The sequence below is a fragment of the Lacerta agilis genome, chromosome 9 (genome assembly GCF_009819535.1).
Source record: "Lacerta agilis isolate rLacAgi1 chromosome 9, rLacAgi1.pri, whole genome shotgun sequence".
Classification (NCBI taxonomy): Eukaryota; Metazoa; Chordata; class Lepidosauria; order Squamata; family Lacertidae; genus Lacerta; species Lacerta agilis.
Genome location: NC_046320.1, coordinates 46,660,348 through 46,680,540, shown reverse-complemented (window position 1 = coordinate 46,680,540; position 20,193 = coordinate 46,660,348). Strand labels below are relative to the sequence as shown.

Here is a 20,193-nt window from a genome sequence, read left to right as displayed (position 1 = left end):
CTCAAAAATATTGGGTTGTAAATAACAACAATATGCTTCCTGAAAGTCATTATTTATTTGCATGCTAGCCTATGACATTTCACTTTGTTTCTCCACCTGTCATTAATTGCAAGATTCAAGTGGACCAGAGCTAACGTTTTTATTTTAATGACAATGTATTTTTCATGCTTGAAGTTTTGTGTTTTGTCGCTTAACTTAAAGCTAGATAGAACTATTTTTCAGAGAAATGTGTTTCCTCAGGAAGTGTTTGTGGTTTACCAGGAGATATGGTTAAAAGGAAATACCCTCATTGCTTTATGTAGCCTCTCTTGGTGGAAATATGCTTTATGCCTCTCCAGCAATGGCCTTCTATTCTTCTTTTGCAACATTTTAGAATCTGGCTATACACCTGGAGTATCCAGCCAGGGCTGGTTTGTGTGCAGAAGCTCGGTGTGGATCTGCATGTACAAACAGCTGCTGCTTATATGATTTGCCTTTCCCTGCTCCAAGAACTGGGGTGTGATGCATAGCCCCTGTTGAATACTTTAATTCTGCCTATCATAGTTTCAAGATGGGGGGTGTTGGATTTATTATTCCTGCTTTCCCTTCCTCAAACAATTATTCTTGGTGTTCCGAGTATCTAAGTGGGTTACATACACCTAGTTCCAGCTGCTTAAGATGTGGAGATTTGGATCCGGGCCATATTCTTCAAATAATCAGGAGAGACATACATCATCCCATTTCTCTTGTACATGAGAGAGAAAGGGAGGAAGAGACACAGGCAGGGGGAGACCATCATTTTGGCACACAGCCTCTTGAGTACAAAGCAAAAAAGTACAGCTAAACTATAACATACACGGGGGGCTTGCAAAAAAATGTTGCAGCATTGAGTGTTCCTGTTCAATATTCCAGTCCATATTATTTATTCCCTCACCATGCCCTAATTTTCTGTTTGTTTTCACCCTTTCAGCAGTCATCCCACATTCCTCTTTCCTTTGGTCTTAAAAAAATTATCTGTATGTTTCAAGTTTACATATAATCTGCCTCTTGTGTGAGCACACCACCATTTGATTGCATAAGGACGGCAGTTCAGAGAACTGAGATGACTGTTAGTAGATATGATATGATATAAACTATAAATCAGAATTTGTGGCATTCAGAAAGTAAACATAAAAAGTAGGAGCTAAGGGGATTTAGTTGCACTTTACCAAACAGCCACAATAGGCAGCAATGTCTGGAAGGCCACAGATTCCCCACTTCTACTCAAAGATATTTACAGCATTTGTTGCATCATGCAAATATCAGTTGGAACATAAAAGGATCAGATGGATCAGCCTCTCTCAGGGGCTGAGAACATCTTGCAGCTCGGGGACCACATTCCCTTCCAGTGACTGCATGCCAGTGGTGGTCAGGGCCGGGAGCCAAAAGTAGGTGGGCATGACTCCTACCTTCAATCAGTAGGCAACTTCCCCCCCCCCCACACACACACACATTACATCTCTCCATGTCCCCCATCAAGGTGAGTACAATTCAAGGAAACAATCCAGCCAGGCACAAGGACAAAAGGAGAGTGTGGAGCATAGCCAGAGAGAAGTGTGGCTTGGAGAAAGGAGACATGATCTGGACAGTGTCCCAAGAGCCAGGTATAGAGGGCTGGGGAGTTGCATTTTGGAGGTTCCCCATCTCTTCCAAACTTAAGTCCAGCATTCTGTCTCACAGAAGCCAAACAGATGTCCATGGGAACCCACAAGCAAATGCGTTAGCACAACAGCTCTCTCCTGTTTGTGTTCCCCAGCATTCACATCAAGTGTGAAGCAGGGAAGTGCAACACAAATAGTGTTTCCTCAGAGTAAGCATGCAATAATGTAAGGTTGTTGTTATAATAGTCTTCACGTCACCTAGAGTGAAGGCGGGGGGGGGGGGGACGGACAAACTATAAGCTCGGTTCCAACATGCTTCCCCAGTCCAAAAAAACAAAAACAAAACAAAACTCTTCCTGACCTGGTTTCTCCTTAAAAATCTCATACACAAATGCACAGCTTCTATTTGCCACTGAAGGTGCTACTTACTACAAACAGCAGCTGGGGGAGCAAATAGCATTAGGGATTATTTTCGGTGGGGTACTGGTCTAGCCCCCAATCTGGACCAGCAGCATAATAAGGATCAGGGCCCTACACGGCTGTGTTTCTTTTAAAATAAAGACAGCCACCTTAAGCATGCTCTTTGAAAATAATGCTTTCGTGTAATTTTATTACTTTGCGTTCTCATAAGCTATTAGTACAGCAGGTGACAAAAATAATGCTCACCAACTTTACAATCAGTAGCTGCCAAATGGATAAACTTCTTTACCTGAGCAGGTAAAGATTTCAAAGCAAAGAGATAAATATTCTGAAACAAGAATATCCTTACCTTGTTAAGCCGACTTATTTCACATTCATAATGCATCTTTTTTGTATTTGCTAAGGAGGTTTCTTCTTTCAGAAGTCTATTCTCTTCCTTAAGGATTTTTTTGTCTCTCTGGAATGTAAAAACACATAGATTGTTGATAAAGTGCAGATGGTTGCATTTTTTTCTTGGTCTGACAGATGTGCTGTATTTTTTATTATTATTATTCCAAGGAAGCATGCCAAACTTCTCGGAAAGAAAACAGCAGCAAAACTGATGGATAGCTCATCCCAGATACACTAAAGTCTGATGAAATTCTATTGACTACCTTTTGGGCTCTCATGTGGCACATATAGGTCATAAAACTGCATGAGGTAGCTGAAGAAATATAGAGCTTACCCCTTCACAACTGTAAATACCACCCTGAAGGCCTTGTTGTTGGATGATGTGTCTGTCAAGGAGGCAGCAGAGGTCATGGTTGGAGCACTAGAGTAGCCCCACAATCCCCAGCCAAAGCAATGACATCTTAGGGGGGGATTTAATTGTATTTTATCTTGAATTTGTTCCACCCTACAGTTTCAAGGCAGACAGCACTTACTGGGGGGGGACAAAGCAGGAGGAGATCCTCCCCCCAGATTTATTTGAAATATTTCTGGCCACCCTTCATCATATGATTCCAGAGTAGGTTACAACATAATCAAAACAAGAACAATTCCAGACACAAAGTCCAGACAGTTAAGAGGAAGTAAAAACACAGCATGAAAAGTTATGGGTGAATCTCACAAGTGGCTCTTCCCCAATTGTCTGCCCTTTCATGACACCAAAAATCAGCTGCTTGAGGCGGACCCCTCATTTTGCCTAATGGTAAAACTGGCTGTGCTTCAAGGACACCTTAGCCTAAGACTTTATCCAACTTGAAATGGAAATGGAATACCTCAGTTGTCTCAAAAGTCAACTGACTTCCAAGGTCAAGAGCTGTAAATAAATTAAATTAACAGTCTTAGTCACTCCAGTGATACCTGCCTAACATCAAACATGCCAGATTCTGTAAGAAAAGGGGTAGTTTCACTCTGTCTGAAAGACCAAGCGTCTGCTAGAAAATAGATTAATAATTTGTTTTTGAAAACCAGAAAAGAGGAAGATACCGGTACATTTAGATGAAGTTAGATCATTTGTCCATATAGCCCAGTATTGCCAACTCTGGCAGACAGTGGCTTTTTGGGGTCTCAGACAAAGGTCCTTTCCCGTCATGTGCAACTTGATTTATTTTCTTACATTTATTTTCTGTTTTTCTTTCATCGTGCAACCCAAGCTAACACACACGTGTTTCCCATGTCACCTTTACAAGACACTGACTAGACCCAGATCTGCTTAGCTTCAGTAAGGAGATGGTCTCATGTGCCTTCAGACCACACTTGAAATAACAGAGATTAAATCTGGAACCTTCCATATACAAAGTGTGCACATCAGTGGACCATGGTCCCTCCTAAGGCCACTAATATACGTGGCTTCTCCATTGCAAATGCTTTTTCTACCTCTAGTTAGTCAAAATTTTAGCATGTGAATTAGATTTTCTTATATTCTAATATTTTAGTTTCACATATTTCTGAATTTATGGCCCTTGGAGAACCCTGTTGGATCAGACCAAAGGTCCATCTAGTGCAGCATTCTGTTTGCACATGCTTATGAGAAGCGCATAAGCAGGACGAGCACAATAGCTCTGTAATATTGACCTACAAAAGCCTCCATCTGTTTGGTTCTATTCTACTTAGAAAACATTGGGGGCAGGGAATCTGTGAGATTGCAAAGCTCCTGTTACTAAAGAGTTGGTTGAAACTGAACCCAAGTGATAGCTCAACTGTCAGGGAACTGTCCCCAGCGCAACGCTGATGGAGGGTCTCTCGGGATGTTACAGAGAGCCCCGACCCCACCTGGCCAGCAGCACCTCCTCTCTCAGCGGAGCAAGCAGTGATGTCTCTAGTGGGGAGGGGCATGCTGCTCAGAGGCTTGAGAGCAAAGGCTCTGGAGATGTTGGAGAGACCCTGCACCCCCCTCGTCCAGCGGGCGAGGAGGGAGACACGCCATTTCCATTACCCCATGCGCACAGAGGGGTGAAACGCAAGGAAGGGAGGTGGAGATTTCGCATACCGAAGCTCTTATGTTGGGGTCCCAGCCGGAAGGGGCCACTCCCGGATTCTGCTAGTGACTGATACAGACATGAACTTGTAGCTCTGCACTGTAAATAGTATGCACAATAAAACTACTAAAAGACAGGTCGGAGTCTTGCCTATACACTCACGAGCAACCACCCTGAGAACCTTACATCAACATATATATATATATTTTAATGCATTGCTGTTGGCATTTTTCTGTCTTGAGAGACAATAGATTGCTCCTCCAGGGATAAAGTCAAACCTCTGGAGAATCACACCACCTGCTGTGGCTGCAGAGACTTGTAACTGCTTTCTCTTGAATTGTTTTTGCTGCATTGGCAGCACCAAAGTGACCTCACTGGGGTGCAAGCCTGGGCAGTGTACATGGAGGTCTGCCTCTTGGCCTAGCTAATGAGGTCCAAAGGAAAACAGGGCAATACATTTGTCACCAGCTTGGCTGCAGGAATTGCCAAAAGAAGGCATACAAAACACCATCCAACTGCCTTAGGGACTCCACTCCAGACTTGTGTAGGGTTTACTCCTTAGCATTTTCTTCTCCTGAAGAAAGGCAGTGGGTATGGATTTTTCCTCAGGGTTTACCCCCGAAACCTTTCTCATTAATGAGTATAGCTGCATATATATATAAATGCATATATAACATCTATCGAAGCATTTGTTCTCTTTTTCCTTGTCTAAGAGTAACACAGACTGTCAGCTAGATAACTTTTCTACTACTATAGGGCTCAGTCATTTTTGAACTACAAACACAACTTTAACTAGACCAATGAATACTAAAATCCCCACCCCACCCTGGTGATAGTAAAACAACAGTTTCCTACCATTTCCTGTAGGAGGCTGTTTGTAGCCAGGGCTTCCAGCCTTCTACACTCCTGCTGCATTTGGTGCCTTTCTTTTTCCAGTTCCTTGACACTCTTCTGCATTGTTTCCAGTTGTGCTTTCACATCTGTGACCTGCAATGTGACACAAGGATAATTGAGGTAAGATAGATCCCTTTCTTTCACCAGGAAGCAGCGGCTGGGCAGCACAATGGTCAACGTGGGAAAGCAGGGACCACCACATGCTATAAAATACATTTCAGGATAAATCTATATGACTAAGCTTATGAGATTTAGAAGTCAAAAGCTGCTGAGCCTCTGAAACTTGTGATGAGCTGTCCCGTGGGGAATGATAGACCTATATAGAACAGGTATAATAGTTAGCTGTGTTGCATGAGGGGAAATCCCTGATCTAAATCTTACTTCAAGTAACTAAAAAAGAAAAAGACAAGTCACTGATTCTAATCTTCAGCCACTGGCCCAGATTCCTATTGGTTATATAAAGTTAATACTAGCCAACCTTACATGACTGTTGTACAGATTATTGAAATGCTGTGTGCAAAGTACTTTTAAAACTTGCTAGATCACAACTTACTAGTATTATTTTTATGTGCTAAAGCACTAACCTTTTCAGACCCAGAACTCAGCTTTACCCAACTTAAACAAAGGACTAGAGCAAAGACCAGATAACCTCCCAAGCTCACAACCCCGTTCATAAGCAGCAAACATTTTGGGGAGGGAAATTTGGGTGGGTGGGTGGGACAGCTCAGCATTAACAGCAGTATCATGGCCTTCTCTTTTTCATTACCTTTGGCAACAGCTGCAAGACTAGCACTCTTCTTCCATTGGTCCCATTGCCATTTTCTTTTCTCCAAGCTACCTGAACCTAGCACAATTTGGAGTGGCCATTTTACTGTAGTAGCCACCATCTTTTACCCCACAGTGCTCCAGGGCAACACCAAATCCATCTGGAGTCCCTCTTGGGTGTTAAGATCAGCAGAGGCTCAGGGTGGTGGAGGCTCTGCAGCAGTCCCTAAATTGTAAAACTCACACCTCACCAAAAATGCATCCGACATACAGTTTTCATTATATGCTGAAGGTACACATGCAGTAGCAAAGGGAGTGGGGGAGGAAGACCCCCACAATTAATGGTAAACAGTGCCAGCCATTTCACTCCCTAACCCAGGCATAGGGAAACTCTGGCCATCCAGATGTTTGGGACTATAATTCCCATCATCCCTAGCTAACAGGATCAGTGCTCAGGGATGATGGGAGTTGTAGTCCCAAACATCTGGAGGGCCAGAGTTTGCCCATGCCTGAAATAACCTGTGGTATAGTGGTTAAGAGCTGTAGACTTGTAATCTGGTGAACCGGGTTTGCCTCCCTGCTCCTCCACATGCAGCTGCTGGGTGACCTTGGGCTAGTCACACTTCTCTGAAGTCTCTCAGCCTCACTCACCTCACAGAGTGTTTGTTGTGGGGGAGGAAGGGAAAGGAGATTGTTAGCAGCTTTGAGACTCCTTAGGGTAGTATAAAGCGGGATATCAAAACCAAACTCTTCTTCTTCTTCTTCTTCTTCTTCTGTCATCAGAATTCACTATCCTCTCCAAAAGACTGCAGCAATCATCACCTCAAACCTACATCAGATGCACTTGCTAGGTTTTCAAAAGCAGTATATGTTTTTGTTCCTTGCCCACCCTTTCTGCTACTCTACCTTCCCCTTCTTAAAAATGAGACAAGACAAAACAAAACAAATTAAAAGTATAGAAAGGTAGCCTCCACTTCTGTCACACTTAAATAGAAATTTACCTTTTTTCCATACTGCTGTTTCATTCGCCTGAACTGCTGATCCCATTGATGGTTCACTGCCAGCAGCTGAAATTATTAACTAACTGTGTTAGGTACATTATTTATTCTCACATTACAAGTGTGAAACCTGCAGTGGTCTTATATTTTAATCTTGGAACTGGCATATTATTTTAGAGATTTCATTTGCCTTATTTCCTGATTCTCAGAACAGGAATAGTGATAAAACATAGATATTTTAAATTTTAATTTAACCAAACGTAAGTAAAATAATGCTCAATCAGCCATCAAATTCTTGCCTGAGAAAAAACATTTCGGAAGAAACAGAGGACAGGACTTTGGTAGATTCTTAAATGTGGGAAGTTTCAAAGCTGCTGTGAGCTGTGACCTACAGGGCTTTCCCCAACACTGTTATTTCCTGAGATATGCAAGAGTCATTGGAAGAATGTGGCTCCTAAAGCATGGAAGCCTCAGGTCATTTAAGGTTTTATTGATTATATCTGCTTCCAACCTCTTAACTACACTACTTACAGCTGTTTTGTATTACTGTACAAAACACTTACAATAAGATTTTATCCCGTTTGCCCGTTTGTATGATATATAAAGCATAGGAATGAATGCTAGGGCAAGACGGATAGGGAGTGGCAGCTGACTCAGGCTTAATGCTGTGGAAATGCAAATGTTAAACACAAAACTTCCTGCAGGGATTTCTAAGATGAGCAGACTTCTGAAAGTTCACTTAGTTCACAGCAGCATGAAATGTGCTTCTTTCCCATCCTTTATATATACCATCATGTAAGCATTCCAGGCAGCATAGCCCCTTACAACACACTACCAAGAAAAAGGGCAAAAGAGGTCACAGATTTGCATAATATTTGCATATACTAATTTATATGTATACAAGAAAATTTAGAGGGGAAATATCAATAGGAATACATTACAATACATCATAGTGGGGAGATTGTAACCTGGTGAACTGTGTGCCTGCTCATTCTGCCTTTTAGGTGATGTCAATAGGCAACTTCAAGGCACGATTTCCTTCTTAAGTCTCTATATTTAAACCAGACTTGGACCACACAATGCTTCAAATAGATGGCTACTTCAAATAGACAACTGTACAGGTGGATATATGCCACCTTGATTCCAAGATCTTTTTTGTCAACATGTGAGGCCAAACCTATTGGTCACAATGGGTAAGGAAAGTCCAGCTGAGCTCAAAGCTGCTTCAAAGACTAGGTTTTATTATGGCATCTATACCTGATACATTTTACATGTACATATAAACATGGACCATAATTATGCACACAGTTTTTAACCACATGCATGATGCAATTCATGCATAGGAGAACCAAGATTAACCACTGCTTCCTCCAGAAAGATGAATGTGCATTTACAACAATGAATTTACAACCCCAAACTCCAAGTGAACAACCCATTGCAGTCCATCAGCTTGTCCCCAAAAAAATGCTTTAAAATTACCGGTACCTCTTGCCTCTGTTTTTCCAATGATATAATCTGTTTTTCCAGTACACCTACTGGCATCTTCTTTGCCAATATATCCTATGAAAAGAAAAGAAATCATATGTCCATTAGTTACTGTTTCAATGTAAATTAGGAGCCCCCTGAAAAATGTGACTTAAGCCAACTATGTAAGTATCCAGAGTGCACAGCAATAATAGATATATAATATCAGATACTTTTTATATCTTACATTAACAAAGAACAACCTTTAAAAAAAAGAAAGAAACCTTTTTGATTTCGTTGTTTGTCAATAGTTAATTATTATTTTTAAACTTATTGTAGCAGGTGCTTGTGCATCTTTTCATAGCAGGAAGATGGAAAATTTCTACATACGTGAAAAAGAAGCAGAAAAATTGGGGCGCCTTTAAGACAGTACCCTAGGTAACCTCTACGTTAGAGTAGGCTACTGCAACAATTACAAAATACAAAATACAATATTACTGGTCCTAGCACAAAATGAAAAGTCCAATTGCCACAGACACATATGTGCAGCCAGTGCACTCCTTTACCTCTGACAGGCTGCTTGAAGTTCTCTTCTCATCCTCCACGCCCACCTGCATCTGTCGGGTGCTGTGTTCACTAAAGGCCTTTAAATCAGATGAAGGAAAATAAGTCACATGCGCTGTGTGGGAGAATTCATCCAAGACAAGAAGAAGGCCACTAAGACTTCACAAAAGCATCACAGAAAACGCATCCATGTCTTTCTCTCTGTGTCTGGAACACAGCAAGTGATGGGACTTGTATTTGAATCCTTCACAGAATAGGGGGCTTCCCAAAATGTCTCAAGTTATGTAGCCTATGATTCAGGTAAAAAGATAGCCGGCTGCTTCATGTGGTATGTAAACTGCAGCTTCCTTGTTGTCGCCCAGCTGTTCTCCGGGAGGGGAAGCTGTACAGACAAGTAAGGGGGAGTAAACTGACTAGGTCACACACCCCTCCCGCCTGCTACTGATAAGCATTTCTTATTGGATCTCTCCCCCCCCCCCCATGTGTCCTTGCACGTTCAGAGAACTTTTCAGATGGGATGTTAAGACATACTGTATATTTGCCCATGACAGGGAAATAAGTGAGTCATGGTTCATGTAAAATATGAGCAATGCTTCTGAAAACAACCGGGAAGGAAATGTCCAACATAACGAACAATATGTACCATGTAGCACAAAACCTATACAAACTGGGTGTGCATTTTTTTGTCCCAGTTAAACATACCTAAACATATTCTGCCTCTTCAAATATTTGTTGGCTAGGGAACAAAGTAAGAAAGTAGTGAGTTCACAAGGAAATAAATTAAGGTGTGTGTTCCTATTAAGACTGAATATCACAGAATTGTCATTTTCTAATCACACCCGTAGCAAGTGGTTGGCAATAATTTCAAGTCACATATAATTGTTAAAGTAATTACTGTAGAAAGTTCTGGGTTTTAGTTAAGTTGACCTTTTACATCCCTGTTGTTGTTTTTGCAGGCGTAGAGGGTGGGAATCAGAGGATTCAAAAGAAGTATAAAGCCTTAAATCTACAGGAGAAGAGAAATCATGATTGGTAGGTTCAGAGTGTGATGTCAGAGTTGGCCCATGGCAAGGGAAAAAAGATAAGGATCAGGCCCACTGGGCCAAAATTGTTTCCTACCAGACACAAACAATTGAAGGTATTTTCAACAAGTATTTCAACCAGGGTGAAAAGGTATTTGTCCTAAGTGTTCATTTTCTTTTTTCTTTTTTTAACTGCCTTTAGTTTTCTTTCTACTTAAAAATACAGTAGATACTTTCAATATAGCTGTTTTTATGGTATATCTGTAAATCACCTGGGATATAGATAAAAGGTGATTCATTAATAAATTAATGATAACAACATCAAAAACTTGGTGAAGGGCAAAAATGATCTATCAAAAATGAATGGAGCTTTGAGTTTGGTATTGAATATTGATAACTTTTCAAAAGGTCTGATGTTCTCAATTCATTTCACTTATTATCATGCATTATTTTTAAGCACCAGCATATAATATATTAAAATGTAAACCATGCTTTGAGAAATACCACACCTTTATGGGCAACATGACCACTCATTTGGTTACTGTATTGATGAAATAATGGAATTTTCTGCAGCTGAATCCCAGACATCTGCGTGACAACTTAATGATTAAACAGCGATTTTACTTTAGAAACTAATGTTTAAGTCAGAACTTCCTATAAACAGTAAGTGCAGTTCAAATCAGAGCAACATTAGTTTTAAATTTAAGAATGAATTTCCCCCAGTTTTGGTTGGCTCACATTCAGTCCTATACATTTTGGCTCTTACTCAGTACACACACACACACACACACACACACACACACACACACACACACCACTTTTAGTATCCTTTTAGTATCCTTGTCTGGCTCAGTTTACCTCTGTTACATCACAGTCAAATTCTACCTTTTCAAACCATTGTATGTTCCTTCTTCACAGCAGCCTTGGATATGACCTGAAACCTGCATAGCACCTAACTCAGGCTGTTTACACACTATACCTTTAAAACACATTTGAATCACTTTCTTTCCCTCACAGAATTCTGGGCACTGTAGTTTATAAAGGGTGGCTGTGAATTATAATTCGGGGGGGGGGGGGGGTAAACGACAGTGCCCAGAATTCTTTGGAGGAAAGAATGTGCACTTTAAAGGTACATAGTATGCACAGCCTAACCCTCACCAGAGTGTCTGCTACATCCTCACACACTCCACCCTTAGACCATGTTTAAATGCAGACTCCATGTCTTCACCACCCACCAACATATTTTCTCCTCTTCCTCTCCCAGCTGCCATCCTTCCTCCTTTTTACCATATAGCTTGATAAAGGGCTCTGGGGAATTTGAATATTTGCATATTGTTTTGTGACATTATGGTTCACCTAATAAAGTGTTGCCCTGATATGGATTTTGGATTGAAAGTCAGTGCTGGGTTTCTCCCTACTGTTACCTAGGTAGGTTTAACAGACAGGAAACTTAAAAGGTAGAATGCAGATAAAGAAAGCTGTGGTAATACTTTTACTTCTATGGTATAATGTGAACAGAAACCTCCTTCGTGGGCGTGTTATATTGCAAAGTATATATAGTTATTCACACATTTAAAATTGCACATTGCTGAAGGTGGGTGGGTTGTCAAAAGTGTGAATTGAGTAACAAGCATTGTGGACTGTACATGAATTCATTCATTCATTCAAAACTTTTATACACAACGCTTCAACGCAAAGTTTGCCTGAGACAAGTATGTGCTGGCTTTTATGTCCTTTCTTATCATCTCTGAATAAGTAAATATCTGAGGAATCCCCATCAAATCTACATTTATCTCCCTCTAAGCCAAAATAATTAAACAACGCTGTGAAAAATGGCACATTCGCCATTGCCTTCCATGTTAGTTAGCATAACTAAAAGAATTACAAAACAGATGTGATTTAGTCAGTCTGTGCAGTGTAAGATTGCAAAGTATGTCGAGTAAGATTGCAAAGTATGTCAAGAATGAGAGGTAGATGAAAGAAAGGGAAAAGCATGTTCATGCTATGCAGACAATGCATGACAGGAAAGTCCACCTTAGGAAACAAAGCAGGAAGACTGGACATATAAGGAGAAAATATGTAAATGTTTGCAGTGAAGTGCAGTGATGCTCTTTACTCAGAAAGGAGGAGTGGCATGGAATGCACTGGAACTTCTTCAACTTTACAGTATTTGTATAAACTCTCAGAAGTGGTTTTGTCATGCTGGCCACATGACCCAGAAAGCTGTCTGTGGACAAACGCTGGCTCCCTCGGCCTGAAGCAAGATAAGCACCACACCCCATAGTTGCCTTTGACTGGACTTAACCGTCCAGGGGTCATTTCCTTTATCTTTTATCTTAGTATTTATTTCATACTTTCCCTGAATTCTCAAAGTATTTCCACATCTATTATCTCTTTAATGTTTACCATGACCCTATCATTATAGGGTCTAACATTATTTCCTCCATCTTAATTCGCAGATGCAGGCTATCTCAGAATATTTGCCATTGTTTTCCTGCAGCAGCAGCATTTACAGTATTGGAGTGACTAAAAATGTATTATTTAACCTACCCTAGCATTTTGTAGGAAGTTGCACTGAAAATAGAAGATATGAGGAAGGTGCCCCTTTGGTCTGCTCAGCTTTGGACTGGACTGGTGTTGCACAGAATACCCAGGTACAGAAGAACTATGGTCTGGTTCATCCAGGTCTGGTCCACCCAGCTCCCCCAACCAGGTCTCGGTTATACAGACCAGCATGCATAGACCAACATGCCCTTATTATGTACCAACCTAGAATTCAATAACAACAACACCAGGCCACTGGGCACAATGGATGGCCCTCCAGTGATACCAGAGGTGGGAAGGAAATCAAATGCGGATATTGGCGAAAATAAAATTAAAAATGCATTATATTAGGGGAAACTGCCTTGCAAAAAAAAATTGTGCATATTGGGCAATGTGTAACAAAAATTTCACACAAAAATGCTGAGAAATTTTCATGAGATTTGTTTTGAAAGAAATTTGCAAAGTGGAAATGTGGAAACTGAACTTAAGACTGGAAAAATGAAAAATAGAAACAAAATTGACAGATTTACCCATCCCTAGTTGCAGTGATATCTTTCCTTTAAAAAAAAAAGAATCTGAAGAATTTTTTTTATTTGAGCCCGAATAGTTTACACTCTGTTAAGAAACATATGTAACAACTATATCCACTGCTGCACATCACCCAAATAACCTTTTTACATTTTATTTTTTGGCTCTTTCTATGAGTACACAAGGATGTGGAATGGCAACTCAAGCAGTGCTCAATATAGTTGAAAACCTTCATAAATCTTCTTCTGGCAGTTTTCGGATCATTGACCTAGGAGGACATTTCCACCCTCTCTGACCAAATTCATATGAAACACAACCAACCACATCAAAGTATTCAGAGAACTCATTTTACAATTTATGTTCCCTTTTAAGATTCCTTCCTAAAGTTCAGACACTATGTTCCAAGTAAAACCCATGATCTTCAGACACTTTTCATATGGGCGCCCAAGTTATTCTCTGTCTCCTTTCATCTCTACAAGCTGGGCTCTGCCTTTCATTATCATTTTTGCATTGCATCTCTTCCATTTCCAGGATTTCTCAAGTCTTTCTCTTCCTTGGGCTGTATTCCTTTCTTACGAAAAATCTGCATTTTTATAGCTGACTTTTGCATACCCTTGTTCTAAGGCAGTACTGAACTGAAATATGTTGAAGCAAAGTGAGAGGGTGACACCCCCCCCCTTAGATTGGAAGAGAGATGGCCATCTAGTGGCTCACAAATGGCATTTAAGTTTACCAAAGGAAACCCAACAAGCTTAAAACAGCACACTACCATGTCCCCTGTCTCACTGTTACCTGCTCAGCTTCAAATTCAGTGATCAGCTTCTAAGGCTCTTTCTGAACATGGTTTCAACAGTTACATTGGTGTTAACTTTACCCATCATATTTCTAGGCATCTTAAGATGCTGGTGCATGGTGCCAAAAAGGTGCATTTGTGGAACTGTTTATAATCAAACCAGTAATTCAACCTAGCCAGGGTCGCCTCTCAACTGTCAGTATTTTGTGGGAGGGATGCAAATTGCCTACCAAAAAATGTGGAAGAAGGTTGACGAGTGCAACGTATCTGCTATTTTAAAAATTGCATTTTTTGAAGTTAGGGAAAGGGGAAATGCATTTAAAAGAGTAGGATAAATGACTCATTGATGGGAAGACATATAACATATGCACAAGTGAACCAGGATGAAGGCTCAATAAAGGGTGGGCATTGCATAATCCCCATGTACGATGTGTGCAAGCAAATCAAGATGAATCAAGGTCATCTGGAGGAGCCCCAGGATTCCAGAATATTCTCATTGAAAGCTGGTCTGTCCAGATCTTCTACAGGACTAAGAGGATACAAGAAACTATTGGAAAAGGAATTATGTTTTTGGCCTGCTTTGGAGGCAACCATATCCTTATGGATGTGGGGAGGTGTATCAGCCTGTACATTGTTATCTTCTAAAGTTTCAAGATTTATCATCTAATGTTTCTAAGGTTCCATGTACACAGACAAATAAGATACCTGAAAAGCCTTAACAGCATATGTCAGGAATCAAACATCATATGAGAACAAATGTGCTTTTCTATTAGAGGAGCTTTCCAATAGAGTTTGCTTGTGTATGTCATGAAGGGAAACAAAGCTCACAGCATTTATCTTGTTCTCATAAGGATTGATAGCTGAATCTTCTCTTCAAGTTATACAGTGGGTTTAAGTTAAGGATAATTAAGATCACTATGCCCCAAGAAAGGACTAGGATATCGCAACACACTGTAATGAAAAACCATTACAGATGCAATTACTGGTGCATGAAGCAGATGTTCACAGTCTCATTAGCTTCTCACAGCAGATCACAGTCATGTGGTACCTTTTAAGCCTAGTTTTATTTTCCCTGTGAAGATATCCTGGTTTGTATAAAAAAAGGGGGAAGGAAGCAGAGGGAATTTGTTTACACATAAGTCCTGAAAACAGCTTTGAAAGAGCCTTTGGGTTACAAGATGTCAGTTTATGGGATGTCATCTGAATTCTCTGCTTCAGAAATTGTAAACATTATAGAAAGGCATGCAGACCCACTGTGCTCCCAAATGGGTTTGCGAAAAAGGACCTCAGAAGAAAATCAAGAAGACTCAGATAAACACTCCAGATCCCACCCTCAAAAACATGCAGCAAATCGTGTGAGTCACCTGCCTTCTGAGGGAAATTGAAGGCAGCCAGGTATTTTTGTTCAGGCAGAAAGCAGTACAGGTTTTGTTTTGCTTTGTTTTGTTTTGTTCCCCCACCCCCCAAAAAATATAATATGTTGTTAACTTCTTTTGAAGTAGATAGGAAGTGTGTTGCTATATGAAATCTGATCTAAGTGAACTTCAAGCACACAGGATATAGCACATAACCTTTGCAATCTATTAAACACTTTCCCCCATATATATTTTTACTGGATTATATTCTCCCCCATCCCACCTATTTTGCATTTCAGTTTATACAAGTTATAAACTGGCCTCTGTTTAACTTCACATTTCTTCACTCTAATCTCTCCTGCTTTTTTAATATCTGAGGACTGAATGTGCAATTTTCAGTTCTTTCTGAGTTTAAAGCGATGCCTGAGGATGTTCAGCATATAGCTGGCCCAATTTATATATCCTAGATTAATATGCAATCTGGAACACAGCTATCTTTCATTTGTCATACTTCCTGAATATTGTGTCACAATAAAACCATTTTTAAACATGTGCACTGTATAAAAATACACATTTTAGGTTTAGATAGATGCAAAAATTCATAATATAGGCTAAAATGTGTATTTTAGGTTAAAACATTTTGGATTAGGCCATTGGCCTGATCCAGCAAGTCTTCTTATGTTCTTATGTAAAAGCTTGTCTCCTTGTTTACTTCATGTGTATATGTTTTTGCCTTAAATATAAACATTGTTTCTTTTTAGAGTGAAGTACATTAAAATTTGCCTTTAATTTAAAAAAGAACACTTAAAATAAACAGAAGATAGTAACAACAACCACTTTGTACCATCAGAAGGATAAGAAGCGACCCAGCTGCATCAATAGCAGTCAGGGATAAATAGATACAGAAGGGAATCAAGGAACAATTATTCATTTCTTTATCTAAATATTTATGTCCCACATTTCAACCCCCAAGGTGGGTCATGACATCAATTCATAGAAATGAAGCAAGCAAACAAACAAACAAACAAAAAGAGCTGAATCTCTCCTCTCCAAGCCATGTATTAAAGCCAAAGAAATGGGGGGGGGGGGTGAGAGTGGGGAAATAAACTAAACCAAAGTTGTGGCAGTACAAAAAGGGCCGAGCATTTATCTAATCCATTTTTATCCCAAACTTCAGGACACATTGCCCTTCACAACAATCCTATAAGGTTGAGCTGAGAGATAAGGGCTGGCTTAGGTTTGTTCACTTAGCGAGCTTCATGGTTGAGTGGACATTTGAAACCAGGGCTCCCTGATCCTAGAGCTCTCTCAAATGACCTCTTTATTAAGCTTTCATCCTGATTTGTTTCCACTAAGTTTATGCACAGATTAAACTATGTCCAGTCTTTATTGAGTATTCATTCTAATTTGTTTGCAGGGGAGGTTATTATATGATAATGACCATTAATCCTGATTTTCTTGTGCAATATTTGCATGCCTTCCCATGCATCTTGGTATATCCCACACTTGGTACATTTCCCAGTCACTTTCCTAATGACAAAAAACTGTCATGCTTTATTATTAATTATTATTATTATATTTAATTTCACGTCTTACAGAGTAAAAAAAAAATTACATAAAAGTTACATAGACATAGACAAAAACATACACCTTACATCCTATTTACCCTCATTTCCCTTTCCCCCCTCCCTGGAAGATTTCTCCCCCCCCCCTCGGTTGCTTCTCAACCTCCCCGTTACAGCATTTGTATTGTTCCTTGTTCTATCTGCATACCCTTATATCTACTTTTATTTCTTCTTTTTCCCATTTACTTGAGCCTTTACAACTCTGCCAAGAGATCAGCCTTTTCAATATGTAATTTGATATAATCCTTAAACAACTTCCAATTATTTTCTCTCTCCTTTTCCTTTATCCCCTTTAATTCCTCGTATTTTGATGCTAAATTGTAGTATGTCATCATTTTTAGTTGCCAATCCTCTTTATTTGGTACTCTTTATGATTTCCAGTTTTTCGCTATTAGGAGTCTGGCTGAAACTGTTGCATACATGATTATGGTTCTATCTTTTACCTGGATACCCTTGCCCAGCATTCCTAAAAGGAATGTTTCAGTATTTTTCTTAAAGGAGTATTTAATGATTTTCTTTAATTCTTTGTATATGATATACAAAGTATATACAAAAAATATTATTATTATTATTAAAATGGATATGTTGTGCTAGGACAACACAGCATTTTAATCCACTTTAACTGCTCAAACTTAAATTTATGGTATGCAGTTGACCTTTCCCTGCAAAATACTGATAGATTTGAGGCAACTCTTGTCTGGTACCAAACACCATGCTGGTTCCCCATTGGGTGTGGTTGGGAAAGAGGGATTAAGTAAGCATGAACGGCACCCAGTGAACTGAAAAATGATGGGGAAGATCCAGGGGCGTAGCAAGGTAAATTGGTACCCAGGGGCAAAAAAAGTTTGTCACCCCCCCCCCCCCGAGGCATGGGAAGGTCAGGTGGTACCCAGTGCAGGAAATTTCTTGTCAACCCTCCCATTTATCCCCCCCCCTCCCGCAAAAATGATTTTACGTTATTTCATATTTTCTTACAAAGGAATAATAACAAGTAATAATAATAATAATAATAATAATAATAATAATAATAATAATAATAAACTTTTATTTATATCCCACCCTCCCCGGCCAAAGTCAGGTTCAGGGTGGCTAACATCAGATACATAACATTGGTATAAAATCAAACAATAATTAAATTACCTCCGAAAAACATCTCAAAATCAAATTTAAGTCTAATTAGATGGCTTTCCACAGGGTTAGGGTTGGGAACAGTAAGTGTTCTCTGAACTGAAATTTCAGACTTCATGACATAGGAAAACAGCCAAGTGAACAGCTATTTTGGTGGAGGAGGGTCAAGATACTAACTGATATGCATGAAATTTCATATATAGCTATATAATCCCTAGTATAGTAAGATAAGACCTTCGGAGCAGGCATTTTAAAAAAAATTCAAAAAAAATTGTTCCTTGATAATTTGTCACCCCCTCCATTATGGAACCCGGGGCGGCCCGCCCCCCGCCCCCCTTGCTATGCCCCTGGGAATATCTAATAAGTCTTCTTGGCAAAGGGAGGGAGAGCTACTAAACTGTGGCACTGGTGCTTGTAATTTAATATTTCTACCCCGTAATCATAGTTCTAAAATGATTTGCAAGAAAGAATACAAATATTAACAGAAAGAGAAGATAATTCAGATGTAAATAAAACATAAACTTAAAAGCCAAATGATCCCAACAGTGGCATAGACAGCAATATTAAAATTGTATCTTAAAATTTTGAGTGGAATACTAATGAATGCTCTCTGGGCAAAATAGCTGCTGTTTCCCCTTCTCTTATACAATTCTATTTAAAAAGAGTTACCTGACAACCACTGAGAAGAGACATGAGAAATGTAACATTGTGAAATGTTCAAATAACCTAAGTCAAGTATGTAGCAGCATTTTAGTACTGTAATTGTGTTGCCTTGAAGATCTTTAGGGGGAAGTGCCATGATTTTAAAAAATTACTTTCTCCTAGCAATATGTTGCTTCTTATCCAAAATATCATACATGCTCCATGTATCGGTTTTTCAAGTTTCTGGAACCACTGGGGTCTTTTTCTTCTGGGTGAGAGGTAGGAATACATGAGCATGTGGTGTTATTTATGTGTCTAAGACAGTGATGGGGAACCCATGGACCTTCAGGTGTTACTGGTTTACATCTCCCATAACTCCGTATCATTGACCAAGCTGGCTGGGGCTGATGAAAATCAGGGTACAACATCTGGAGGGTCACAATCTCTCCACCCCTGATCCATGGGATTAGGTCGTACTTTTGCAGTGATGAGACCAACAACTGCATCACCTATTCAGCCAGAGTGCCAAGATGAATAACCTTTATTCCAAGAAGAACTCCAAGCCACACCTGAGACCTACCTTCCTGTCTGCCACAGAAAGGAGAGAAATTGTGCAGGTGCTGCATACATCAAAAACAGAGAACAGAACAGGATGACACAGCATTGCCACCATTCCTAAAAATATGAAATACCAGTGGGATAACAATCTTGCCATCAGTGACACCGCTTTGTTAATTTTGAATCTCTGGCTTTGGATCATAAGCAAATGAGTAGCATAAAACTGATGTATCACTGCCCCATGGGAAAGCAATGATGTGGTCACGATGGCTTAAAGTCGTGAAAAGTAATGACATTTCATACAAGTGTTTCCCCTAAAATCAGGAAGCAACTACAGAGGGGAGATATAATGAAGTGTTTGTTCCCATCATATAAGCAATAAAGGAAGTTGTATACAACTGCACAGGGCAAGTCGTGGTGATTAAAAGCAGCTTGTCAAGAGTGACAAAGTGGAAAGAAAGTTGCTTACGTTCAGGGGATGTGAGCTGCTCTCCAGATTCTTACAGGACTCCCAAGCACCACTCTTCCCTATCAGAATCCTTATTTCATCATCAAGCTCTGTGCTGTCGCATCTAGTTAAGGAAGAGGAAAAAACGCTTTATCTTCTAAAACTGACAAATATGCATCAAGTATAGAAATGCTACTCTTTACTAATAATCCACAATATTTTCAATCATCAATGCTATTTGCTAAATCTTATTTTTGGATTTTCATCAAGCTCCCGAAAGCTAACCTGCTAGGTAAAAGAAGAGCAACTCTGAAAAGCTCACCTGTTAATTAAAAAATGACCTTTTCTAGGAGAAATATGTAAA

The 20,193-nt window shown here is 39.8% G+C and overlaps 1 protein-coding gene across 4 annotated transcripts in view; it reads right to left on the bottom strand.

The window, feature by feature from the left end:
- Positions 1-20,193, bottom strand: part of TNIP3 (TNFAIP3 interacting protein 3) — a 68,455-nt gene that overhangs the window by 29,861 nt on the left and 18,401 nt on the right. For all 4 annotated transcript variants that reach the window (XM_033161055.1, XM_033161053.1, XM_033161051.1 and 1 more), the window contains 6 exons: positions 19,851-19,953; positions 9,189-9,266; positions 8,644-8,718; positions 7,162-7,227; positions 5,357-5,488; positions 2,389-2,496 (listed from right to left, as the gene is read on the bottom strand). In XM_033161055.1, coding sequence (XP_033016946.1) covers positions 2,389-2,496; positions 5,357-5,488; positions 7,162-7,227; positions 8,644-8,718; positions 9,189-9,239 — 432 coding nt within the window. In that variant the 5' untranslated portion in view covers positions 9,240-9,266; positions 19,851-19,953. The remainder of the gene's footprint in view (positions 1-2,388; positions 2,497-5,356; positions 5,489-7,161; positions 7,228-8,643; positions 8,719-9,188; positions 9,267-19,850; positions 19,954-20,193) is intronic.